Below are 24,849 nucleotides of genomic sequence, written 5' to 3'. Positions count from 1 at the left end.
ATACAGCTCCGATGTATAAACTTTGAGCCACAATTTGACATCTAAAATGTTCGAATCTTGAAATATATAATAGATATAATTATGTGGTTCTTAGAGTCTTCTTTTGAATGCCATAAAATAGTCTCAATCAGAACTCCAACGAGTAAATTATGACTGTCCGAACACACTGTCATCAACAAACATCCGATGCGCAAACTTTGAGACTCAATTTGACATTTAAAATGTATTAGACACAATTATATGGGTCTTTGAGTTTTCTTTCGAATGCCATAAAAATCTTCTCAATCGGATCTCAAACAAGGGAGTTTTGTCTGTCCAATCACACTGACGTCAGAAAACATAATTAATTGTTGAAATTTAGAAGTAAAACAATAGTTGGGGGTAGTATGGTCAATAACAAATATATTTTAAATAATTTATCCGTAATATAATAAATCTTATCCACTTATATATCTTATAGGTTGAAAAAAATTAGAATGGATTTATTGGAATAAAAGTTTGATTTCAAAAGCCTATTGCTAATTAACACTTGAGAAAATAACCAATTTCCTCACTTTTTTATTTTTAATATATAGCCATTCTTTCACTTAATTTTTTAAGGTTGTAACTCTGTCATCTTTTTTTATTTTTTTTATAGGAACTCATAGTACTGGCATGCATAATACCCTTCGAGCATTGCACTAGGTAAACTCGTAGACTTCCACTATACGAATTAAGAAATTAAACTAAACTCCAAATAATGAAGGCTCTATTCTAATCATAAACCATGAATAATTGTTTCTTAATATCATCTTATCTATTCAAACGTTGTTTCAATTTTCCACTATAACTGTGTGTTCCACTTGTCATCTCACCCTTATTTTACACCATTCCTTTAGACCTTTATGTAAGAATTCCTCGTCAAATATACTCATAACTCTATAAATATATATTTAACAAGTGAAAGTGCGGGAAATTAATTATTCTGTAAAGACTGTGCAGTGTAGTCGCTAGAGCGACTTTTCATATCAGGCAAATTTTCGATCGAGCAATTGGGATGCTGAGAAGACGGAATGACATCCGGGGCCTCTTCACTCAAGCGACTCTTCAAACACGAGCATGATGTTGAGATGCCGTTGAAATCACCCGACGCCTAGTAGCTTGAGCGACTTTTCCAGATCGTGATTTTTTTGAAGGAAATGACTAAAAATAAATGGGTCCAACCCAAAATGATAGGATCTTGCAAGGAAAACGACTTGGGATAGTTTAGGAGGTATAAAGAGATTCATTACATTATTTGAAGGAGCTCTCTTTTGGCGGAATGGAGGCTAGCCGCCAAGGGCATTGAGGAGGAAGAAGAAAGAGATTCTCCTGGGTTATGGGTGTTTTCTTCTCCATTTCGATAGTATGTTTTCAATGATTATGAGTGGCTAAACAGTGTTAACTAGTATTCTAATGTAGGCCCGACTGATTCTATTCAAGTCAATCAATTTGGCTTGTTTGTCTGAAATTTCTATGCTATGTTTGAGTCTTTATGATTGTGCTTCTCACCTTAAATGTCATATGAATATAAGAGTAGGACCTATGCAATCATTGTACGTACGGTTGTCCAACTAGAGTTTAAGGTTAATCATAATCAATTCTCACGGGATCAATACCTCACTTATCATCTTATGATCTGTGCGATTTGTGCACTTACAATATTTTCAGAACAGAAACTTCAACCAAATTTGCACAGTACATATAAATTTACTCTTCTTGAGCTTTAATAAACAGAATCTACAGGAACTTATTGGGGCATATACATCAAGTAGGTGGGAATTCAGTTTACTTTAACAGATTTGTGGAAAACTACACCCGGGCAGTCCAAAAACCCAAAATTATTCACATTGAAGGAAAAGAGACTTCAGCAAGAGAGTACATGTTTACACATTTTAACTGACTATCAAAAGTGTAAACTCCACCGGATGATATATTAGCAGTCACTATAGTTCCTCTATAATGCAATCTTTTAGAGGACTTGTGGTCCTTCGACCAGACACCGACTTCGTGAAGGTCTCCTTCTTTCCAAGATATGGAAACTGTCAACCCGCCCCGTGCCTTCAATCCTTTAACGCATCCATTGGGCCATTTTTCCCTAGGAAGGGCAGGAAGTATGAATATATCTTCCAAGGTACTTTGGACAAGCATTTCTGCAATTGCTGCCGAAAAACTGGCCAAAATTTGCAGCAAAAGAAAACACTGTCAATCAGCAATCTGTGTTATATAATCACATTCAGTAAAGATATGCAATTTTTAAACATGTTTCATGTCTATTTACATTTATATTCAAAGAGGAATTTCTTTTAATCAGGAATTAAACTTATTGTAGAACAGTAGATAAATAAATTTGATGCATGACAGATAGAAAATGGTGCTTACCCGAAGTTGGCATCAATCTGAAAAGGAGGGTGAGCTGCAAATAAGTTGCTGTAGAGTCCACCTTCAAAAGCTACCTCATGATCTGGATCTACCAATTTAAACAAATGCTTAACCATGTGATATGCATGCTCGCTACTGCGTAGACGTGCCCATAAAGCAATTTTCCATGAGGTTGACCATCCGGGGCCATCCTCTCCTGTTTTGCAATAATAAAAAAAGCAAGAAAAATAAAGTTGATTGTTCCTGCGACTATAAGCAAAAAAGTACTAGGTAAAACAACATTCAAGATAAATTGCTTCTAAGTTTGTGCCTGGCTAGGCATTACTAAGATGAATTCTTGAGCATGTTTAACCACAACTGACCAGGCACATAGTAGTGCATCAAATTTACCACACAGATGGGAACACATATCGAACGGTCAAACATTGCAGTATAGACACTCAAAAATAGAAAAACCTCGTTTGTAGAGTGTATTCTCTGCGGCCTTACAAAGGGCTGGAGTCTTCTCAACCGTTATAGTGTGCCCAGGAAACAGGCCAAAGAGGTGGGAAAGATGTCGATGATGCACATCTGGGTCCCCAAAATCTTGTGCCTGTCCTAGCACAACAGAATTCTTAGGTCATATGAAGTTCAACAATTCCATTGAATAGACACAAAAATAAGACCTTTAATCTGGGAATTTATATTCAAGCTACTCACCCATTCCATAATAGAACCGTCTTTAGCAATTTTGGTAGGATAAAGCCTTTGTTGAGCTTTACACACTTTGCCAATGAGAGCATCCTCCATTTTTCCCAGAACCTGTTCTTCAAATATTTAGTAAGATTGTTGAGATAAAAAAAATATGAAAAAAAACCAGGCTGACTAATGAGAACACAACTCACCTCCGCAGCAGAAACAATGGCAGAAAATACTTCTTTTATGATTGACATGTCCATGGTTGATGAGTAGCTGACACAAGCAGGCTTACCGTCTGGAGCAATAAACACGTGCTCTGGAGAAGTTGATGGATTGGTTTCCAGATATCCGCTGGGACCTTCAATCAACCAGTCCAACAAAAATGATGCACATCCTTCCAACAAAGGGTATGCCTTATCTTTCAGAAAATCCTAATTGGATAGAAAAGTATTAGCATTCAATTTATACAAGCATATGCGAGCAATATCATAACAACTTCTAAATAGTACTTCTCTTAGAGAAATATACAATAAAATTGCTGATGGTCTATGAAGTAGATCTCATATGTACCCAAGGAATAAGAATTTTTATGGTACCTATTTTCTTCTGGACACATAACCCAACATTCCTCAGTAGCATTATCCATTCAATTTGTTCATCTTTAATGTTAACACTTGACACGAGTCAGCAATTTATTCATTCAATTTGTCTAAATTATGTGAATAAGAATGGGCAAAACTCAAACTTTAAAAGGAAGTCAACTAAACAATTAGGTTTTCTGAAACATCTAAATTGAAGTTGAAGTAAATTTGCACCAAAGATCCCATGGCCAACATATATAATTTGTTTTCTGATAGAAATTACCGAGGTATCATGTTCAGTTATGTGGAAGGACTTCATTCAATTACTTTTTCAGGTGATTTACTTTAGCTGTTTCTATTTCTCAGCCGTGTAGGCATGAGAATCGTTATCCGATGGAAAAGGTTAAGGCAGTAACATAAAGGCTTGAGAACTGGTCTATAAGCACGCACATCCTTCAAATAATTATGTCCTACCCGCTGTCCACCCAGTTTAAGGTTTCAAACATACTTTGCTAAGTAGAGCCAAGAGAAAGGAAAATCGAAGTTGATTACACTACCAACTTAACTACCACAAACCAACAGTACCTGAATTCAGACATGTTGGCCTACCTGATCTTTCCATCAATAGTAATCTCTCCACCAAATGGACTGCCACTCATACACAAACATTAGCCTACCTAATGCTGACTTTGCTCACCTTTTTATACTCATTTTCTTTTTATTTGTTTCATTTTCATTTTAAATAAAAGAATGATAGATGGTGTAATTACTGAATATTCCACTTGTAACATGGTCCATGACAACCAGCTCTCTATAGGCTATGTTCAAGTAGGACAGTAAAGCAACAAGGACTGATGGTAAGGCAAAGTACAAAAATAACATTTAAAGTTCAATTTCGAGAGGAAAAATATAGCTTGAATTAAGTTGCACTAGAAAAAGGACTCACTTGAAAACTATAAAAATTGCTTTGCCTTAGAACTTAATCGAGGTTTAGGAAATGGACAGAGATAATATATGCAGATGATGATCTCATGACTTAGGACATGAAATCACAAATAAATGGGACTTTTGTATCTTATTCCCTGTTGTTATTAGCATTTAAACTAAAGCGCAATTTAGTTCAAAACCTGAGGAAGGGCTCCAAGGCTCAGATAAAATATGGGAAATCAGAATCTTACCTTCTCTAATGTAAAAGTATAGTGCTCCCAGAGATGGGTGCAAAGCCATGCTCCACCCATTGGCCACAAAGCCCACAGAACCTCACCATAATCTGCAGACGATTTTGCCCATATATCAGACTTATGATGCACAACCCAACCACTTGCTTCATAGTTCACCTGCAACAATCTGTGACTGCATAAGAATTGCTCATTTAGTAAGACAAGTAGAATAGATAGAGAAAACAGTGGTCATAAATAATCCACAAAATCAACGAGTTAACAAGGTGCTGGAAAGAGATGTAGCTGGCTTCAGGCATGTCATGAGAGAATAACTTGCAGATATGTGCAATGAATTGTTCTTATTATAATAAAACTACAAAAGTATGGTATCAAAGCATTGGTTTTGAAACAATTGCCCCTGCTAAGGGGAAACCTGAGTATTCTGAAAAGAGGAACCCATACAATGTTTGAACACAGCACGTATGCATTTTCAAATGAAAAGTTAAGAATGAAACATATTATTATTTTCCCAGCTAATCGTAGTACTTTAGGTGGAGAACTTCATCAACACAAAGGGAAAAAACCACGTATAACCAATCAAAAACTATTATAAACAAATTAAAAGATTCTTTTAGTTACAGCCAATCATTTGGTCTCGCACAATCCTACAATAGTCATGCTAAAATCACCCTTCAAGCACCATATCGAAAGTTAGATTAGCAGCCCACTTTAAATACCAACATGGCTGAATAAACCGACGAAGAACAATAACAGACAAACTGTCTCAAATATGGTTTGAAATATGAAAAAAAAAAAAACTCATAGAATTCTCCTTATCTATGTCTTTTGTAGACTTGTAGGATGACTGTTTTACGATAGAGAGTAGGTATATTCCAAAATACTTCAGGATTGCAAGAATAATCCAAACAGTAAAAAACTTCTGTATTGATGTCAGACAACCAATAAACCAGCTTTAATCATCTATCAAACATGGATTTCTGTAGTTCTTCTTCAAGCACGTCGTCCATCAGTTCAGACACTATGTACTGTTCTGTTCCCACATGATTCGCCGGGTTGTCTTCATGATGTGTTCACTACTTCACTGTTGTCATTAGTTTCAAATATAATCCTAAGATGCTAAAACCAAAACATTTATATCGAAATTGCCTTTGCTCATGAATTTTTCACAAGTACTAATTTGAATCCTAACATCAGATATCTGTTTTTCCATTCAAGAACACGAGCTATAGGATTTAGTAGGAACTTACTCTTCTCCCTGGATATCCTCTTAAAGTTTCAGCAGCTCAAAAATTTTGTAAAGGAATTCGCGATAGTTAATAAACAATTCTAAACATGTAGAAGACGAAGTATTCCTTACATGTGCAGTCTTTTTTCCATTGACTGATAGAGCAGCAATAAAATCAAATAAAGGCTCCTGGCACTCGCGAAGGTTGCAAGGCAGGGAAAGCCAATAATTCATTTCAAGATTGATGTTTAAGTGAGGAGCACAACTGAAAGAAGAGGGTAAAAAAGGTTCAGTAACGACTCAGATATATGGCAATCAAGGAGCCTAATAGAAAGTCAAAGCAGAAGTGAGAAAAAATATTAGTAGATAAAGTGAAATAAATAAAGAGAACAGAAGCATACTCCCATTTTGGCTGAATATCCTTGTTCCATATTCCCTGCAGGTTGGCCACCTGAGTTCCAGGCCGTGAACAAGAAATAAGCAAATATCGGCCAAACTGGAATAGAAGCTCGACCAAAGATGGATCTTCGTTTCTTTTAAAAGATTGTATCCGTTCAGCAGTTGAAACTGTGTAATCTTCACTTCCTTCAGGAAAATTCGTACTTCCTGCAGAGACATTTCTTGTCATGTTTTTGGAGTTTGTTGAGAGAACCAGTGAAACACGATGGAAAAGATTCTGATAGTCATCTAAGTGGCGTGCATATAGATCAGAGTACGACAGATTCATCAGCGACTGTAACACACTGAGACAGTCTGATGTAGGATCCTTTCGAGATTCTGAAGGCTGAGAGAATGACCCTTCAAAAGAAGACGAAGCCACTAAAAGTAGAACAGCCCAATCTGAACCTTCCACTATCAACTTCTTGTCATCCAAAACACGAATCACACCTCTGTCTTTGCTGATCTGTATGTCAAGAACAGCAGAAAACTGAATGCCCCTTGGATTGCCATTTGGCTTCAGTGTAGGCGGTATCCTTTTTTCTGGGCAACTCCCTTCCATTATAATCTTAGTTTTCCCATTTATGTAAGAGTGGTGATCTAACTTGCAGTCAAAAGATACTGCAAAGGTTAAAGAACCTGATTTACTTCCAGATATTTTTGTAGCAATCACTTTATCAGGTCTCGAAGCAAAATGTTCCCTCAGAAATTCTACCTCGCCTACAGTATACTTCACTTGTACTGTTGCAGTATCCAAGTTTAGCTCTCTGTGATACGTGTCTCTACCATAAGCAACATGGGAATCATCAAATTCTAGCTTGATATCACCAAGAAGTTGGTAAACCTTAAATCATAAAAAGACACTCGTCAGCAGAAGGTTCAAAATATCATTTAAGCTTTCTCCATAGATTGAATTCATAAACAATGAAATCAAAGGACATGGAATGTCAATGGTTACCAGACTGCCAGGTAAATGTACCACCCCAATGACACACACACATATATTCATAGCCTCAAAGGGGGAAGGTACATAAGATTATAAAAACAAATAACTAATACACAAAGATTTTATTTAAAAATATAACCTACATCTGCAGGTTTTGCAGTCAATTTGATGGCCGCTTCCGTAGCTTCAGCATATTGACCATCATCAACAAGTTTTCTGACTTCTGATAGTGCCTCAGGAGCTTCTGGGTTAGTATAGTTTCCCGGAGATCCAGTCCACAATGTGTCTTCTACAAAAGATTAATATACCAAAACAGTTAATTTGAAATTGTTTGCTCTTAACTATGGACAGAAACATGGGATGTATTTTCCAGAGTTCATGAGATGTGATAATTTGAACTTGGCAGCATCCAAAGTTCTTATGGGAAGTGTTTTCCCGAATTCATGTGTGCACCACACCTACATTTGAATGTTTGAATGCAAAAGTAAGAGGAAAATAATAACAGGTACGGGAGTAATGATCATGCATGTGTTTCATAAGAAAGGGTAAAGCGTGCTCTTAATCCTTCATTCCTTTTTTCTTTCCAGGTAATTGGTACATAACAATAGATTTTTTCTTTATTCCATGAAATATTTGGTGACATTTTCTCACCAACCAAACGGCCTCTTAATTCAAACGACAAAACAATAACGTAATCCAAAGAGGCATTCGATCTAATAGTTACCGTTGAGCTGGATAATTTCGGATCCAACGCCGCCCCAGACCATGGCTCCGAGTCGTCCACAACCTATTGGTATCGCGTCGGTCCAGTACTTTGCAGGGTCAGTAAACGTGACCTTCAACGGCTTTGACCTCTTTGTGTCCTTCTCAGAGTCGGCGTCCTCTGCACGAGGACTCCACCAATCTTTCTCTTTTGGTCGCCGAACCAGAACCCACTGATCGTCTTCCATAGACCAAATAAGAGTAAAATTGCGGACAAGCTCAAGCTCTAGAACTGTGATGGTTTGAAGGAGAAGTCCGTTCTATAATCCCGGCCACAATTTTTTCCTGTTCTACAATGTACTGACTACTGCTTACTGTAGGTACTCCATCTACAAGGGTGTTAAGGTTGACACCTACCCTATCTGGCTATGCCTATGTAATCTAATCATACACATACAATAAACTCATGTGTTACCTTATCCAAGGTTTTGAAAACCGGATTGATTCTTGAATCAGAAAATCTTTGGATTCACGGTTTAAATGGTAAAGCGAGATCAAAATTGGGTTCAACCAACTGGTTCTATCAAATTTACCATATCGAATAAATACCCAGTCATCAATTGACCCAGTTCGATCAACCGATCCAGTTTTCAAAAGCTTGACCTTATCATGTCTTATCTTGTCTATATATATATATATAAAAGTAGGATACACTTAAGCTTTTTTTCCCTCCCAAACTTCCAACATTTTAGTCTTAATTAATTTATTAATTTATTCTTCCTAAACCAATAATAAAATATTTTTAAATCAAAAATATAGTGGATAATAGGATATCTCCTAAACTTTCAAGCTTTTTTTCAAATATTTTAAAGATATTCAAAAAATGTTTTGATAACCAATATTTCAAAGATTTTTCAAATATTTATAACTATATTTAAAAATTAGTTTCTCCACTCTCCCTCTCCCACTCCCACTCCCACTCCCACTCCCACTCCCACTAATATTTATATATTTAGCTCTCTCATGAGGAGCTTTGGTTAACTCAATTGTTTTTTCAACTTGATTATGGTTTTACACCTCATTCATATGGCTTGCCCTCTCACAATTCAGTGTGCATCGATCTCTTTTAATATTCATAAATATTCTAATTACAATGAGTCTAAACATAATTTTATTGATTTTTTTTTCAGAAATATCCTTCAAGGGCTGCTATGGATTCAGTCAATTTCACTTACAAAATTGAAGGTTAAGATTGTACAATATTTCTTTTCTTTTTCATAATTGTGTTTTCAATAGGTTCAAAATCAACATTTGTACACTATTTCTTTTTCTTTTTCATAATTGTGTTTTCAATAGGTTCAAAATCAACATTTTTTTTTCTTTTATCAGGGTTTGACAAGTGACAACATTCTTGGAACTGAAAATCAAAAGAAAATTTTATGTTGAAAATAAAAAATAAATCGAAAAATTGATAGAGAAGAAGAATCGAAACCCGATTCCTTTTGTTCCACCAGTGACTAGAGCAGTCATTCCGCGATAAGATGTTATAATTTCCATTACTTTTCATTGCTGTTGGAGAGAGTGATAATTTGTGGCCATATAATTTTGATATTCACGCAGTGAAATAGACCATGTTAACTTAATTAGAAACAATGAATTCGTTAGCAAAGTTATATGTATTATGATAATTCTATCATGAATGAATATATAAATTATAAAAAATACACATAAATATTAAATATTATGAAACAAGCAATATTTCTCACTTGGATTTGATTAATTCTAAGAATTGTAGAATTAAGCTATTAATTTATTAGAGAATTAATCTATTAATTTATTCTCTCAACCAAAAATAATAAGTTATTATCCTTATTACTTTACCCATATTTGAATAATGATACTAATTGTATTTGAAATTTTAATTGTCAATTATATTTTTAGTTGTTATATATCCTTATAACTTTACCCATGTTTGAATATAATTTCAATTAATACGAAAATTTTGAAAATTTCACAATATTGTTTTTATCCTTATCACTTTACCCATGATTTTAATCCTTAATAATTTTCTCAGGATTTGAAACATATTTGAATTTGCTTTTTTTTATTCTTCTAACAACCATTTATAAATACCCTTTATTATCATATAAATTATAATTTAATTATTTAACTATTATCTTTTATCACTACTTAATTATAAATATGATTATCTTTAATCACTATGTAAATTATTAATTGATAATTTTTATTATTTAAATATTTGTTCACAAGGATGTTAAATACTATAACTACATCACGTTTCACCTCTATGATTACACCGTGACATTGATGAATAAAAACATTTATAAGTTGTATTATTTATTCAATTTATATATACATTATAGTTGCCCCGCAGACCATGAGCCATCTTTGTGAACAAATATTTTATTCACTTAAATAAATAATGATACTAATTGTATTTAAAATTTTAATCCTCAATCATTTTTTAGTTATTATCTTTATCACTTTATTGCTATTTGAATATAATTTTGATTAATATGAAATTGTTGAAAATTTCCCAATATAATAATTATAGTCGTAATAATTATTTTTTTGAAATTTTGCACATAACAAGTTTTATGATTATGATTATCTTTATCAGCATTAAAAATTTTGCCACCTTTTTACAATTTTAAATGAAAATTCTACAATAATAAATCATAATTTTATAATTTTGCCGCCTTGTATTTTACTTTGATAAATTAAATTAAATTTATAAAAAATATAAATGTTAGATGGCTAGAATTTAAAATAATAAACTCAAATTAAATAAGTAAATTAGTTAATAAGTTTTAAATATTTGTTAACAAAGTAATTTAAATATTTATATTAAATAGTTTAAATCATATCCAAACAACTTACAGCCACTTTTTAATTGGAAATAAATATAATACGCAAAATTAAATTTTGTGATATCTATGAAAAGTAATTATTAAATTTAATATTAATTTTGAAATTTCATTTTATTATGAATTATAACATTTAATCATTTAAATTAAATTTAACTTAAGACTTTAACTAGCACTAAAAGTGTTGACTTTTGACTATATAAATCCATAGCAACACGAGAACTCGATTTCATTGTTTGGGGTAAGTATTCAAAATATATTTTTATTTTTCATTTATTTGTAAGTTATTGGAAATTATTATATTTAGTTTAATAATGTTAAATTATAATATATATTTTAAAATTCTACATGATAATAATAGTCACACTCAAATTTGAATTTTTCATTATCTTAGATATAAGATACACATATTTGAATTTTTTTTTATCTTTCAGTCTTTTAAAAATTTATTTAAATGGACATAAGTTTTTCACTATATTGTTCAAACTCTACTCACTTACCAAAAAAATTCAGACTCTTCTCACGATCCACCTTTGTTTGATCAAGATGAGTAAATACCCCTCAGACAAACGTATGAGAATATCACAATACACATATTTGCAGGAGGTCTTAGGGACGCAACTGGATTTCATTACACCATATCACCCGTAGAGTGATGGGCAAAGTGAGAGAACTATCCAGATTTTAAAGGATATGTTACGTGCTTGTGTGGTAGATTTTGGTGGTAATTGGGAGAAATACCTACGTTTGACAGAGTTTGTGTACAACAACTCATACCAGAGTAGCATCGGGATAGCACCATTTGAAGCACTTTATGGGAGGCCTTGTAGGTCACCATTGTGTTGGGCGGAGGTTGGAGAGAAAGTAGTATCGGGACCCGAAATAGTGAAGGAGGCGAGAGACGAAATTGAAAAGATTAGAAAAAGATTGATCACGGCTCAAAGTAGGCAAAAGTCCTATGCGGATAAGAGGAGAAGGCCATTGGAATTTGCGGTTGGGGACAAGGTATTTTTGAAGATTAGTCCATGACGAGGCATTCAAAGGTATAGCAAGCAAGGGAAGTTGGCACCGCGGTTTGTGGGTCCTTTTGAAATTCTTAAGCTAGTTGGACCAGTAGCCTATCGTTTAGCGCTTCCACCAAAATTGGCTAAAGTTCATAATGTGTTCCATGTTTCTATGCTACAAAAATATGAGCCGGATCCATCACATGTTTTAGATTGGACTACATTGGAAGTGGAGGAAGATGGGAGCTACACTCTTCAACCAATGAGGATCTTGGATCGAAAGGACAAGGTCACACGATCAAGTACCATACCGTTGGTAAAGGTTTTGTGGATGCATGATGACACGGAAAAGGAGACTTGGGAGCTTGAGTCGAAGACAAAGGAGAAATATCCGCATTTATTCACAAGTCTAGGTACATTTTAAATTTCGGGTACAAAATTTCTTTAAGGGGGAAATGATGTAATACCCCAAACTTCTTTTTCTTTAGAAATTACGTAGGATCAACATGTGTTGAGTATATCTATATGTATAAAATCATTAGAAATTAATACCAGGTGATTTGGGGGTGTACGAGTGGTTTTAAAACTAAAATTTTTGACTACAGAGGTAACCGTCCGGACAGTTTTTAAAAGCTGTCCAGACAGTTATAGAAGAAACTGGAACAGGGTGATTTTAGGCATAGGTGTCCAGACACCTCCCTAAAATATGCACCCCGAGGATTGTTTAAAACACCCATTTCACGAATCCTCTTAACATACCCGACCTAGACAAGCCCTAAACCCCATTTTCTTTCAAATTTCCTTCCTCTCGTCAACCTAAGATCATCAATCAAGGTCAGATTGTTCTCTTTCAAGTTGTTTCAAGTTGGATTCATGACTTCTCTCTCTAGCTTACATATTCTTAAATTCCTCTCTTTGTTCCAATCTTTCAAGGTTTGAACCCAAACTCAAATCCATGAGTTCCTACATCATTTGAGGCATAAAGGAAGCTTGAATCCCTTCCTTCTACTTGTTTCTACAACCTTGGTAAGTCTCTTAAACCTAAAAGCTAGTATTTAGAGATTGGGTGATTTGGGATTCTAGGGTTTTATGGGTTTTGTAGATTTGGGGGAAAATATTTAAATTAGATGAAATTAGTGATTTAATAGGTTGATTTAGACTTGTTTATGGTTGTATTGCTAGATTCTATTGTTGAATGGAGTAACAAGCTTGAGTAGGAGAAGTTCAAGAGCTTGGAAAGTTTTGGGTAAGAGAAGGTAATGGGTTCTTGACTTATTGGATTAATTTGTGTTAGATATGTGAAATTGAAGTTGTTTGTATATTGATTGGAGGATGGGTTTACCGAATAATAGGTTGGTTGAGGCCGGGAAAAGTCAAGGTTGAGTATTGATTTACATAGCTAATTTTTGGAGTGCGAGGTAGGGAAATTCCACCTTCTTTATTCTCTTGAATATGTTATCCTATTACGAATGTTTCTCTTTCCCAATGTTCATCAAAATTGGTTCTCGCCTTAATTGCACCTAAGGGAGAACAACCCCACTTTGTGATATCCTTATTGTTTGATGTGAATTATATTGCATACCCTACTTGTTCAATCTTCCATTAAGCATGATTTACTCTTGAACATGCATCATGTAGTAGTATATATATATATATTTAGGTTGTATGTATACCCTATTGCATAACCATGTTGGACATGCATTGTAATTGCATGGAAGATGTCGGGTATGGACCTGTATATCTCCTAGTTGTGATTGATGTGAAATGTGGAATGTCGTTGGGCCGTTCAGGGTTCCCATGACTACGGGAATGCCGGTGGGCCGGATCAGGATTCCATATGTGCTCGAAACACCATGCGATAATGTCGTTGGGCTGTTCAGGGTCCCGATATGTGTAGGGATGCCGGTGGGCCAAGTTAGGATCTCATATGGTGTGGTTATCTACTTGTGTTTGGTGTACATGATGTTAGCTATCATATTGTTGCATTTGTGCATTTCTTTAAAATTTCAGCCTTATGTTATTCACTTACTCTTTATTATTCCCTACTGGGCCTTTCGCTCACCCTTTTCTTTCTCTTATTTCCTCCTCGCAGGTGAGTCTAGTTCCGGTACCAGGGTCGTGGATCAGGAGGAGGGTGCGTGACATGGATGGACCCTTGAAGAGTGATAGGACTAGATAGTTCTAAACTTGATTTATGTTATTACTATTTTGGTCGTATCTATATTTCTTAGTTGAGAAGTTGTGTGATATCCCTAATTTTGACTGGGGGATGGACGGTAGGGAGGGTACTTCGTGTGATCGGGACTCCCAAACTGGGTTTGTGGACTTTGTGTCCTGACGATTTATTTGTTTTGCTGGATTGCTATTTGCGTTGGATGCTGATTATATATGTTGTTGTGTGGAGAAATTATGTGAGATTGTTAGGTGGCCTGAGGCCCTGCTTAGATGTGAGAATTTGATTGATTGTATGATTTGTTAGGTGGCCTGAGGCCCTGCTTAGAATTGAGAATTTAACTGTGATATGAATTGTTAGATGGCCGGAGGCCTGCCTAGGTTGTGATTATATTAGTGACTTTGCTGTGTGTTTACTCCAGGTTGGCATCTTCCGTATTATGGGGAGGTGCTGTCGAAATTTCCGGTGGTGTGATGATTGAATTTATTATGGTTTGATTTAGATGGTATCAAAAGTAACGCATTCTGGGTCGGGGCGTTACAATATACATAGCATTCGATCGTATGTCAATGCCCTTTATCAAGGTATGACTGGGGTCGAGGGCCTTGGGTATGACTGGATGGTTCATGGTTTCTCACCTACGACAAAAAGCTAGAGGAATCAACATAGTGCCGCTAGGTTAGAGGAACTAGACCATTGGCTAAATAAGAACGAAAGGCCTTCGATAATGCTGTGTGACTGGACTTGATTCCTATCCGATGATTGCCAAGAAGAGGATAGAACATTTTTTTACTGTCTCTTGAACCCTCTCATCCATTGCACATTATTTAAGTTCTCTAACTAAACAGTTCAAGACTATCTCCTTTATAGGAAAACTCACATTAAATGGGATTCAGAAGCACAAAGGGTCACCATTAATACCTATTTACCTTAGAACCAAAGACACGTCTCTTCATCCTCCCCACGCTTATAGAAAGATCGGACTCTTGATTGGAGTTTCAAGAGTCAAAGAAGGCTCTTCGCTGACTTCTCTAAACCGAATCCATCTCAAAGCCCATGCCATTTAAGAGGACACATGATTAGGTACAGTGGTGTAGGACAGGCGACTGTCTGACAAAATGTAGACAATAAAGAGAAAATGGAGGTCCTCGGATTTGCACAAGAATATATGTGATAATAGACCAAAAAAATAGGAAAAAGAAAAAGAAGAAAAACATCGAAGAAAAAAAAGAAAAAGAAAGGGAAGAGTACAAAGGAAAAAAAGGGACTTTTGGCATGAGAGAAATGAGAGGATGGAAAATCTTATTAGGGAGGGGAAGGAGAAAAGAAGAGAGAAAAAAGGGTTTCGAAAGGATGAGGAGAGAAAAAAGCTTAAAAAGAGAGAGGACTACGACATAAATTCAAGGCCACCAAGTTCAGACCTACACTCAGGTATATTCCTCACATTGGCCAAATGTAGCATTTGAAAGAAAAAAAAAAGAGAGAGAATATTCCAACGACCATTGGATGTCACCATGAAAGTAGGAGTTAGAAGAAACCATAAGATCATCCAAATCAAGAGTGGTAATCTTTACTAATTCATTTCACAGGATACTTTTTGCAACTTATCTCGGTATTATCACATAGTTATTCTTGGTCACATCATGAATCATTTTTACTAAACTTTCTTCTCCAAAGTCATTTCATCCTTCCCAAGAAGCTTTTCTCATACATCATGATTTACAAAATAACCCCCCACACAGCCATGGAGATTCATGTTCAATAATGGTAATGGTCGCATTTCGGTGACATTCACTCAGAATGGGCAGTGTTTCATGCGAAATATCTATGTCCCTGTCCCCTATCTCATCATTCACTCATAATGGACTTTGTTTCACACGACATATCTCTGTCCATGTTGTTGCATCCCCCATCCAAGTCCAAAACAATGATTGAGAATCAAAACAAAGCAGAAAAAAACACAAGAGATTTATATGGTTCGACAATAGCCTACGTCTATGGGCGAGCATCACATATCACTATTCATGATATTAGAGAAGATTACAATGAGTGAAACTCACATCTTATAAGAGGACCAATGGTTCTCTCTTCTCCTTCACGGCTGTAAAATGTTTTTTTTTATAAAAAAAAACCCTTAAAACTTCTTTTATAGCATACCTAAAATTCGTGTCAGTTATAATTTTGCCCAACTTATTTTTGAGTTAATTTCTACACTTTTAACATATGGTAGGGTATTTTTTTTTTCATATCACATTCAACAGATTTGACGCTAGCTCGATCATTGTGCACCACGTGCATCATTGTGCACCACGTGCGCATACTGTCTGAATGTTGGCTAACCCATGCGTAAGCGCTCACGTTTGTCCTAATTCCTCAAGTGCGGCTTGATTTAGAATTATTCATCTCCTCGATCTCTTTTCAATCCCCATGTATTCATCATTCTTACTTTTACAAGTTTGTTGATTCAAACTTGTATAGTCAAATATTCAGCTTTCTTTTCTTGTAATAAATTTTAAAGGGCCCTAATTCTGTGAATTATTGTGTTTGTAGATTGTATGGGGCTGCTACGTCAATATACATATATATATGCGTGTGTGACGTAATCCTATTTGATTTTTGGGAAAATTTCAAACCGGTACCACTTGTGAAACTTTTGGACATTTAGATCCAGTCCAAAAAACTTTATCTCTTTAAAGTACCACTAGATGCTAATTACTTTATTATCATTGTCTTTTTCGTCCCACAACAGCTACTCTTCTCTTCTCTTTCTCCCTCCTCTCTCCTTATTATCGCCCATTGGTATCCAACCTAAACTGCAGCTCACATCAACACGTACATATTCCGACCTTCCACTACCACCAACAACAATCCATTTGGCCAAAAAACAATTGGAAAGCAGCGACCACCGCAAGAAAAAAGCCTCAGATCCGACCTATTTTGGCGACAGTTGCCTACATGACCACTATCGTTGAACTCCCCTCACTGAGACGCACAATGCCCTGCCAAAAATGACCCAAAACAGCCATCGAAAATGGCCATTTTGAAACAGTAACATTGGTCGGCCAATGTTACTGTTTGGAAAAAACTTTAGATTCGGCCGATTCCGACAGCGGTTCTCCATACCACTATCACCGTTGGAGTACTCCTCTCATTGAAGCACACAATGCCCAGCCATATAAGGTCAAAACGACCATTGGATATATTTGTTTTGAAATAGTAACATTAGTTGGCTAATGTTACTAAATGTTACTGTTTTGAAATAGTAACATTGATCGAATAATGTTACTGTTTTAAAACAGTAACATTGGTCGGTTAACTTTATTGTTTTGAAAAAAAACTTAAGATCCGGCTGATTTTGATGGCGGTTCGCCCCACCACCACCACCATTGGACCCCTCTTAAGGAGACGCACAATGCTCAATCATATTTGGACCAAAACTGCAGACAGAAAAAGAGATTAGAGAGAGAGAGAGAAAGATGTAATAATAAGAGAGATATGCAGTCGGAGAGAGAAAGATGCAACGATGAGAGAGAGAGATGTAGTAGAGAGAGAAGATGTAGTGACATGTAGCATAGAGAGAAAGTACCAAGAGAGAAAACATATTAGATCTAATCCTCTTTGAAAAAAGGACAAAAAAGAAATTTGATAAAATTTAAATGATTTAAATAATTGTAAAAAATAAAAATAGACTTTTGAGGGATAAAGTTTTTTGGAGTGGACCTAGATCTCCAACTGTTTTGAAAGTAGTATTAATATGTCATTTTCCATTGATTTTTCTCTTACATTTTTTTTACAGTAATGTTACGTAACCCATATAGTGGTAGCCCATAGAAGCTCAAATCTTTTAAATGAAATTTTAAAACGTTTTAACTCTCAAAATACATGTTAGATTTTTAAAGAAATTACATATTCAGAATCAACGCATAAAACTCTTTCTAACAAGATCCATTGTCGATGAGTTTTATCGGGTAAATCTTAATTACATTATTTTTTTAATGGAATTTCAAAAACAAATGAATTCAAAACTAAAATAATGAATTCTAGACCGTGCTTTAAAAAACAATAGAATCTATATTACAACAATAAATTTTGGATAATGAATTCTGGAATAAAAGAGTGGAAATAAAAATATTTCATTAATTAAATCAATGGAATAAACCTATTGGGCTCCCAAATTGATGGACTACATGTCATTTTTGTTTTTTCTTTTTATGTTTATTCGCTTTGTTTGGATAAATTCACAACAAAGTCTATCCCTACCACGGAATATTAGTTAAATTTTATTATAGATAATATAGATATTGTAAACATATTCAGAGATCATTTAACATCCTTACCTTATGGCATGCCATTAAAAAAGAACTTCACAAAATACTCTTCACAAAAAGAACTACAAGGAGAAACTAAATCTTCTTAGTTAGGAAACTAAATCACTTTAGGTATGATGAATATAATCAAGGAGATACAATTGACTTGTATATGTACGGTGATTACGAGATCCCTAATTTTATGCTCTATCAGAGACTCTTCTCAACACAACATTAAATAAACAAGTATTTAGTTCCATTCAAGAAACTTATGTGAAAGATTAAAGATCCATTCACAAAGAGAGAGAGAGAGACTTTGACATTTTGACTGCTTTGTGATCTTAGAATATATATATATATATATATATGTGTATATATATATATGTGTATGTATGTATATACTGGGAAGTAGGGAGCATGCATTCTCATTATATGTGTGTGTGGATTCGGTCTATACTGTGAAGTGGTCACATTAGGTAACATAAAAAGGGGACAGGAGTTAAAAATTTAGTAGCCGAAATCACCCACAAAACTTAAAATATATTATTTGCCCGACGAATTAGGGTGGCTGGGATCTGCTGTAAATTTTTTATAATAGGGTCCGTTGTAATGGCTCTAAGACCATTATAAAATTTTATTTTTTATAACAATTATGGATATGTTTTGATCGGGATTACGAGTCCAATGGTATGTTTTTTATCCCAAAAAAAATTAAAACGAACATGAAAACTGTGAACCGTTGAATATAGATCCGAAACATCCTATGTCTATTTTGTGATAAATTTGATTTTGTTTGGGACAAAAAAAAATACCGTTAGAGTCATAAACACGAACAAAACTCATTTATAATTTTATTTTATTTTTTGAAAATATTTAAGTGATTTATATTTATTAAAATGGACTCTGTTATAAAACAAATTACAGCACATCCCGACACCGACGTATTGACTCCATCATGTTTAATTCTTTGAAGTCGCACAAAATATTTTCAATAGTCAAACCATGACTTTCACATTTTGAAGCACACCAATCGATTCAAATATCCATGTGAAAAGGACATCAATTTTCTTCCTTATACCTCAAGCTAGCCAGCCCTACAAAAAAAGTCATATTTCTTATTCTTTTTTCGGATTTCTGACTCCATTTATATATATATATGTGTACATATATACACACAGATTTGGAGAAATATTGCAGTACATATCTAAAGGTAGCTCTAAAACCATACCAAACACGTACGGTCAGGACTTAGAAGCCAACAATATAAAAATTATGAAGTCTCATTCTTCTCTTGTATTAGCTTTCAATGTCATTTGTGTTATTATCTTGTTTGCCTTGATTTCATGCTCTGTGAACGTTGAGGGTTTGAGGTCTCTCAGAGATGATTCTGATGCTTCGACCTTGATGAAGGGTGTGATCTCTATCAACCGAGCTTATTCCGGGCCGAGCCACCGTGGACGCGGCCATTGAGGGACTGAGGGGAAGCTCTGATATGTATCTTAATTTAATTTTCTACAGTTTTGATAGTACACCACAGTGAGTTCAATGTAATTTTATTTTGTTCCTTATACACTGATCATATACACAGATTCTTCAGTATAAAAAGTTATCCAGCCTCACTTCTATATAATAATAGGACTGTGAATCTTAGGTTATATTAGCTGATGTGAACCATATATATGATATGAACCTTAGGTTATATTAGCTGATGTGGCTTGTTTAAGTCGGTTAAGTTGATATATACACTTGCATTAGTACTATATTGAAACAATTTATGAATGAATGAAATGAAGAGTTTCTCTTCACGTGTGTTTCCTTATGTTGCTTCCTCTGCAAATCTTCTCCTTCTTCCTTTGTCCACCACCATAACCATTCTTGCTAGGTCTAAGTTGAAAGGAGTGTATCAACATATAGGAGTACCGGGCGGTTGAGTTGAATATGAATGAATCGTTCTAGTTTGGGAACTCAATTTCAACTCTCCTACTTCCACAACCTATGACTCGTCAAAATACTTAATATAAGTGAGGCAATTCAAGTAGGCGGAATTTATTTAATTAGGCCAAAGTATATAGTTTGCTTTTACATTATAGTCGTGTTATTGGTTTTGGATCACTTTGCTATTCTTGTTTTTTGTTTGACTATAATACATTGCATTGTGTATAAACCTAAACAAATTTACTTAATATAAATATTTATAATTTATTTCAACCCGTACGTGGAAATTGATAGCACTGTTGAATGATTCAACAAAGTCATGTACGGAAATTGTTGTGCTTTCTGTCCAAACAGATTTCGGACTCATTAAATGCGCTCCTTTTCTTCCATGCACGTGGATTCATTCTTCAACATCTTTATAATTATCAAAAAATTAAAACAACCATGGATGAATTAACTAATTGGATTGAGAATTGAGATGTAAGAAAACACACAAATTCGTAGGCTCAAACAACACAGGTAAATCAATTATTTAAAAAAAAAATGTGATTAGTTAGAACTTGTCATTTTGAATTCAAGAACTTGTCATTTTGAATATTTTCAATGTGAAAGGGATAAATAAAGCAATTGATCACTTTTAGATATAAATATCGATCGCAAAACCCTATATTTTAAAGGGGTAAAGCACATATATCACCCCTCATGACTTTTGATCTATATAAAAGACAAATACCCCTCACATTTGCAGGGTCGAGGAAAACAGTCGCTGCCAAAAGTCTTGGCGCACATGCGACACTGGAATGGCAATGGAACGAACATCATTAAAGGACTGATTACTGTAGGCATCTGAACGTACAATCTTTGAATAGTCACCTTTTGATCACGTAGGGTCGTCTGCAACCTTTGGTTCCTGCAACACTTCGAAGAGCAAAGCCGTTAGAACCTCTCAGACCATACTGCGGATTGTCAGTCTGAGAGACTCCGACGGTCAAGTCAATAATAGGAATGAGAAGGAAGGTGATCGTGGATGGAAACCGGTAATGGAATGTGTTTGGGCTGAGTATTTTGGTAGAGAATTTGGATAGAGTGTTTAGGTTTATTTGTGCATGCATTTTCCAAAGATGGGGAAGGACTATTTATAGATTCGTTTGTAATAAGTGGCATTTTACTCTTTGATAAAAGTAATGTCTACAAACCTGGGATTGTGCAAGTGCGTTATTTGACAGGTAAAGGTGATCTTTAAAAAGTGGTAAAGCAAGATTTATAGAGTAGTGAAAAGATGAGAATAGACAAGCCTGGAGGAATGATAGACCTACCACATGCTACAAGAAGATAGGAAGGAAGTGCCTTAATGGGAAATACTCACGCATGCTTTAATTGACAATATAAAGAAAGAACGATTAACCTTGAGGTCATCATACATGTCAAGTGGGGTCATGATGGAGCAGTCATGTCATTCACACCTAAGAAACTAGTTTGTAATTGATCTGTAAGTAGGGACAAGTCACAAGTTGGGTTGGCGCCTGGTGGGTTGCTGATTGATGCAATGTTGGGCGGCTGTCAAGGGAGTGTTAGAATATGACATTCTATTGTAGGTGGATGTTAGTCTTGTAGGTTGGTGTAAAGTCTGTTGTGGGCAGCAAGCATAATGTAAGTTGTCATTACGTCTGATGGTATTAAGCTACATGACGTATAACATGGGCGATTGGTGATGGAACTAGAAAATAGGTAGAAGATTGGGCTTGATCCCAAGTTTTTACGGTTAGTGGGCCCTCAAACCTTTGTGGACTTGTTTAAATATATTGGGCTTGGGCCCATGTTTTGGAGACTAGTGGGACCCAATCGAATTTTGGCCACCATAATTACCGATTTTGTGAGGTTGAAGGTGGGTTACGAGCCATATTGGGTGAAGCCTGGGGAAGGGTGTTGAGGTGTGGAGTAAATTCCACCTCGGTGCACTTGTGTCAGAGTTGGCCGCTTGAGTGGGTCACTCTGCACTTGTTTCAAAGTTCACACCTGACGCTATATAAGTTGCTAAAAGCAAAAAAATTTAAGGTTTGATAAAATACACTTAAGAGAAAAAGAGAGGGAGGAGGCTACCTCTAAGAGAAGAGTGAGAGGCAACTTGTAATCTTGATCTTTGTGATAGTGAAGCCTAACAACCACAGTGGACGTAGTCTGTAGGTCAAATTGACCGGGTGAACCCAGGGGGTAGATTTACGTGAGTGATAAAGAGGGCAATTGCCCCCTTAGGTTTTTGAAAAATACCCATATACTATTAATTTTTTCCAATTTGCCCCCTTTTGTTTTTTGAAAAATACCATTATACTACCAATTTTTTCTAATTTGCCCCCTTTAATTTTTTTAAAATATCATATATACTATTTATTTTCCAATCTTCCCCTTTAAAAAATATTGTTTTTCCAAATGCATCCCATTATTCTTTTATTCTAAATTCATTAAACTTAGTCTTAAACCCCACTTTGACCTCTTTACAAAATCCACAAAAATAAAAGGTGCAAACCCACTTAACTTTGCTAAATTGCTCTCTCTCTCTCTCTCTCTCTCTCTCCTCTCAACACTCAAGTCTCAAATACAACAAACTAACAAAGTGAGACAAATGACTGTGACGGCCTGAGTTCATAACGGATGAATTGTGAGTTTGTTAAACAACATTTAGTCCTAAAACAATTTTTTGGGGACAGCAAAAAATTTCAGAGGCGCTGCCCCCGAACCCTTACATAAATTGTTTTGCCCCCATTTGTCTGAAATCCTGACTCTGCCCTTGGGTGAACCACTATAATTTCTGTGTTCTTTCTTTATTGTTGTTGTGGTCTTTCTTTATTCTCTGGTTGTCTGCCATTGGTTGGTTATTATCTCATACTATTCTTGCTTGGATTAATTGGGATAGTAATATAATCCTACCAAATGGTATCAGAGCATGAGTTGTTTGTTCAAGGAATGTGAACTATAGTAGATTTGTGTTGAGTGACAACAATGGGTAGATATAGTGCCAAGAATGTCGATAAGTTTGATATGACTCATTTCCATCATTGGAGTATTAGGGATTTAAAAGTACCCTTTGGCATGAGTTATGGAGATGTCAAGAATTCTTTATACGACTTTGAATTCTGAGAATCTTGTGAGTACTATTGAAGACAAAGAGGCGTGGGCTCATTAATAAGAAGATGTTGAAAGTCTTGCGGTCAAAGGGCAAGCTACGTGGTGTGAAGTTAGTGAAGATTGGACTTTGTGAAAACTATATATTTGGGAAGCAAAAGCTTGTTAGTTTCTCAAAGTCACATAGAGCACCTAACTACCAAGTTGCAGTTGGTTTATACTAATGTGTGAGGACCTTCACCAGTTATATCTCCTGGAGCTTCCAAGTACTACGTGACCTTTATTGGTGCGCATCAACTAAGGTTTGAGTCTATTTTTTAAAGAATAATTTGGATATTTATGACACCTTCAAGAAGTGGAGAACCTTGGTTGAAAATGAGATATGCTTAAGGTCAAGTGTCTGAGGTTAGATAATGGAGGTCAGTACACTAACAAGAAATTTATTGAGTGGTGTGCACATAATGGGATTAGAATGGAGAAGATAATTCCTGAAACTCCACAACGGAATAGTGGTTGAATGCATAAACAGAAATATGAATGAGCGCAAAAGATAAATATGAACACATGCATGTTTAGCAAACATGATGTGGGCCGATGCGATTAACACTACTACTTACCTAATTAATTGTAGACCTTCAGTTCCATTAGGAGAACTACTACCTGAGGAGGAACGATGTGGCAAGAAGATAGATCTATCACATTTGAGGGTGATTAGTTGCATGGCATATGTACACATTGAGTCATATGCGAGGAGCAAGTATATCCCAACTTTTGAAGAGATATTTTTATTGGCTATGGTGGTGATGAATTTGACTACAGATTAATAAAAATTTTATTCTGTGCCAATTATAGACATTTAATTATACATTCTTTTACATGAAATCTTGCTTTGTTTAGAGTAGTTTTGGAATTAATTCTGCCTAAAGAGTTGTTATTTGCTTATTTCAGGTGTTGGAGCGAAATGGATGGAAATAATCAAATTTGGAACCAGAGAAGAAATCCGATCGATCGGCCCATTGTCCGATCGATCGGAAAGCTTTGAAATTGAGAAGACCCGAGAGAAAATCCGATCGATCGGGCTTGGTGTCCGATCGATCGGCCAATCCCAGTTCGCGATATTGAAGATGTTTAATTGTGAAATTACCCTACAATCAAGTGGGTCCATTTCAAAACGACATAGACTTGTTAGAAAAATGACTTTAAGGTTTTTGAGAGTATAAAAGCATAGATTTTTAGGGTTTTAGGGACTTTTGGACTTGGAAGCAAAATCA

At 35.3% G+C, this 24,849-nt stretch overlaps 1 protein-coding gene across 3 annotated transcripts; it reads right to left on the bottom strand.

Annotated features, from left to right (window-relative positions):
- Positions 1–1,671: 1,671 nt before the first annotated feature.
- Positions 1,672–8,736, bottom strand: LOC119991260 (alpha-L-fucosidase 2-like). Of its 3 annotated transcripts, XM_038837563.1 has the most exons (10): positions 8,174–8,736; positions 7,593–7,738; positions 6,467–7,347; positions 6,198–6,330; positions 4,838–4,996; positions 3,285–3,509; positions 3,100–3,201; positions 2,857–2,992; positions 2,401–2,596; positions 1,672–2,191 (listed from the first exon to the last, which is right to left on the bottom strand). In XM_038837563.1, exons 1-10 carry the CDS (start codon positions 8,397–8,399, stop codon positions 1,864–1,866), a joined length of 2,532 nt encoding a protein of 843 aa, XP_038693491.1. In that variant the 5' UTR covers positions 8,400–8,736; the 3' UTR covers positions 1,672–1,863. The 3 variants fall into 3 exon arrangements, with proteins under 3 accessions (XP_038693491.1, XP_038693492.1, XP_038693493.1); XM_038837564.1 differs by lacking the exon at positions 6,198–6,330 and having other exon boundaries at positions 4,838–5,012; XM_038837565.1 differs by lacking the exon at positions 6,198–6,330 and having other exon boundaries at positions 4,838–5,006.
- Positions 8,737–24,849: the final 16,113 nt, after the last annotated feature.

This window comes from Tripterygium wilfordii, chromosome 22 (genome assembly GCF_013401445.1).
Source record: "Tripterygium wilfordii isolate XIE 37 chromosome 22, ASM1340144v1, whole genome shotgun sequence".
Lineage (NCBI taxonomy): Eukaryota > Viridiplantae > Streptophyta > Magnoliopsida > Celastrales > Celastraceae > Tripterygium > Tripterygium wilfordii.
The sequence above is the reverse complement of the archived record's forward strand: the minus strand, read 5'-3'. Positions and strand labels throughout refer to the sequence as shown.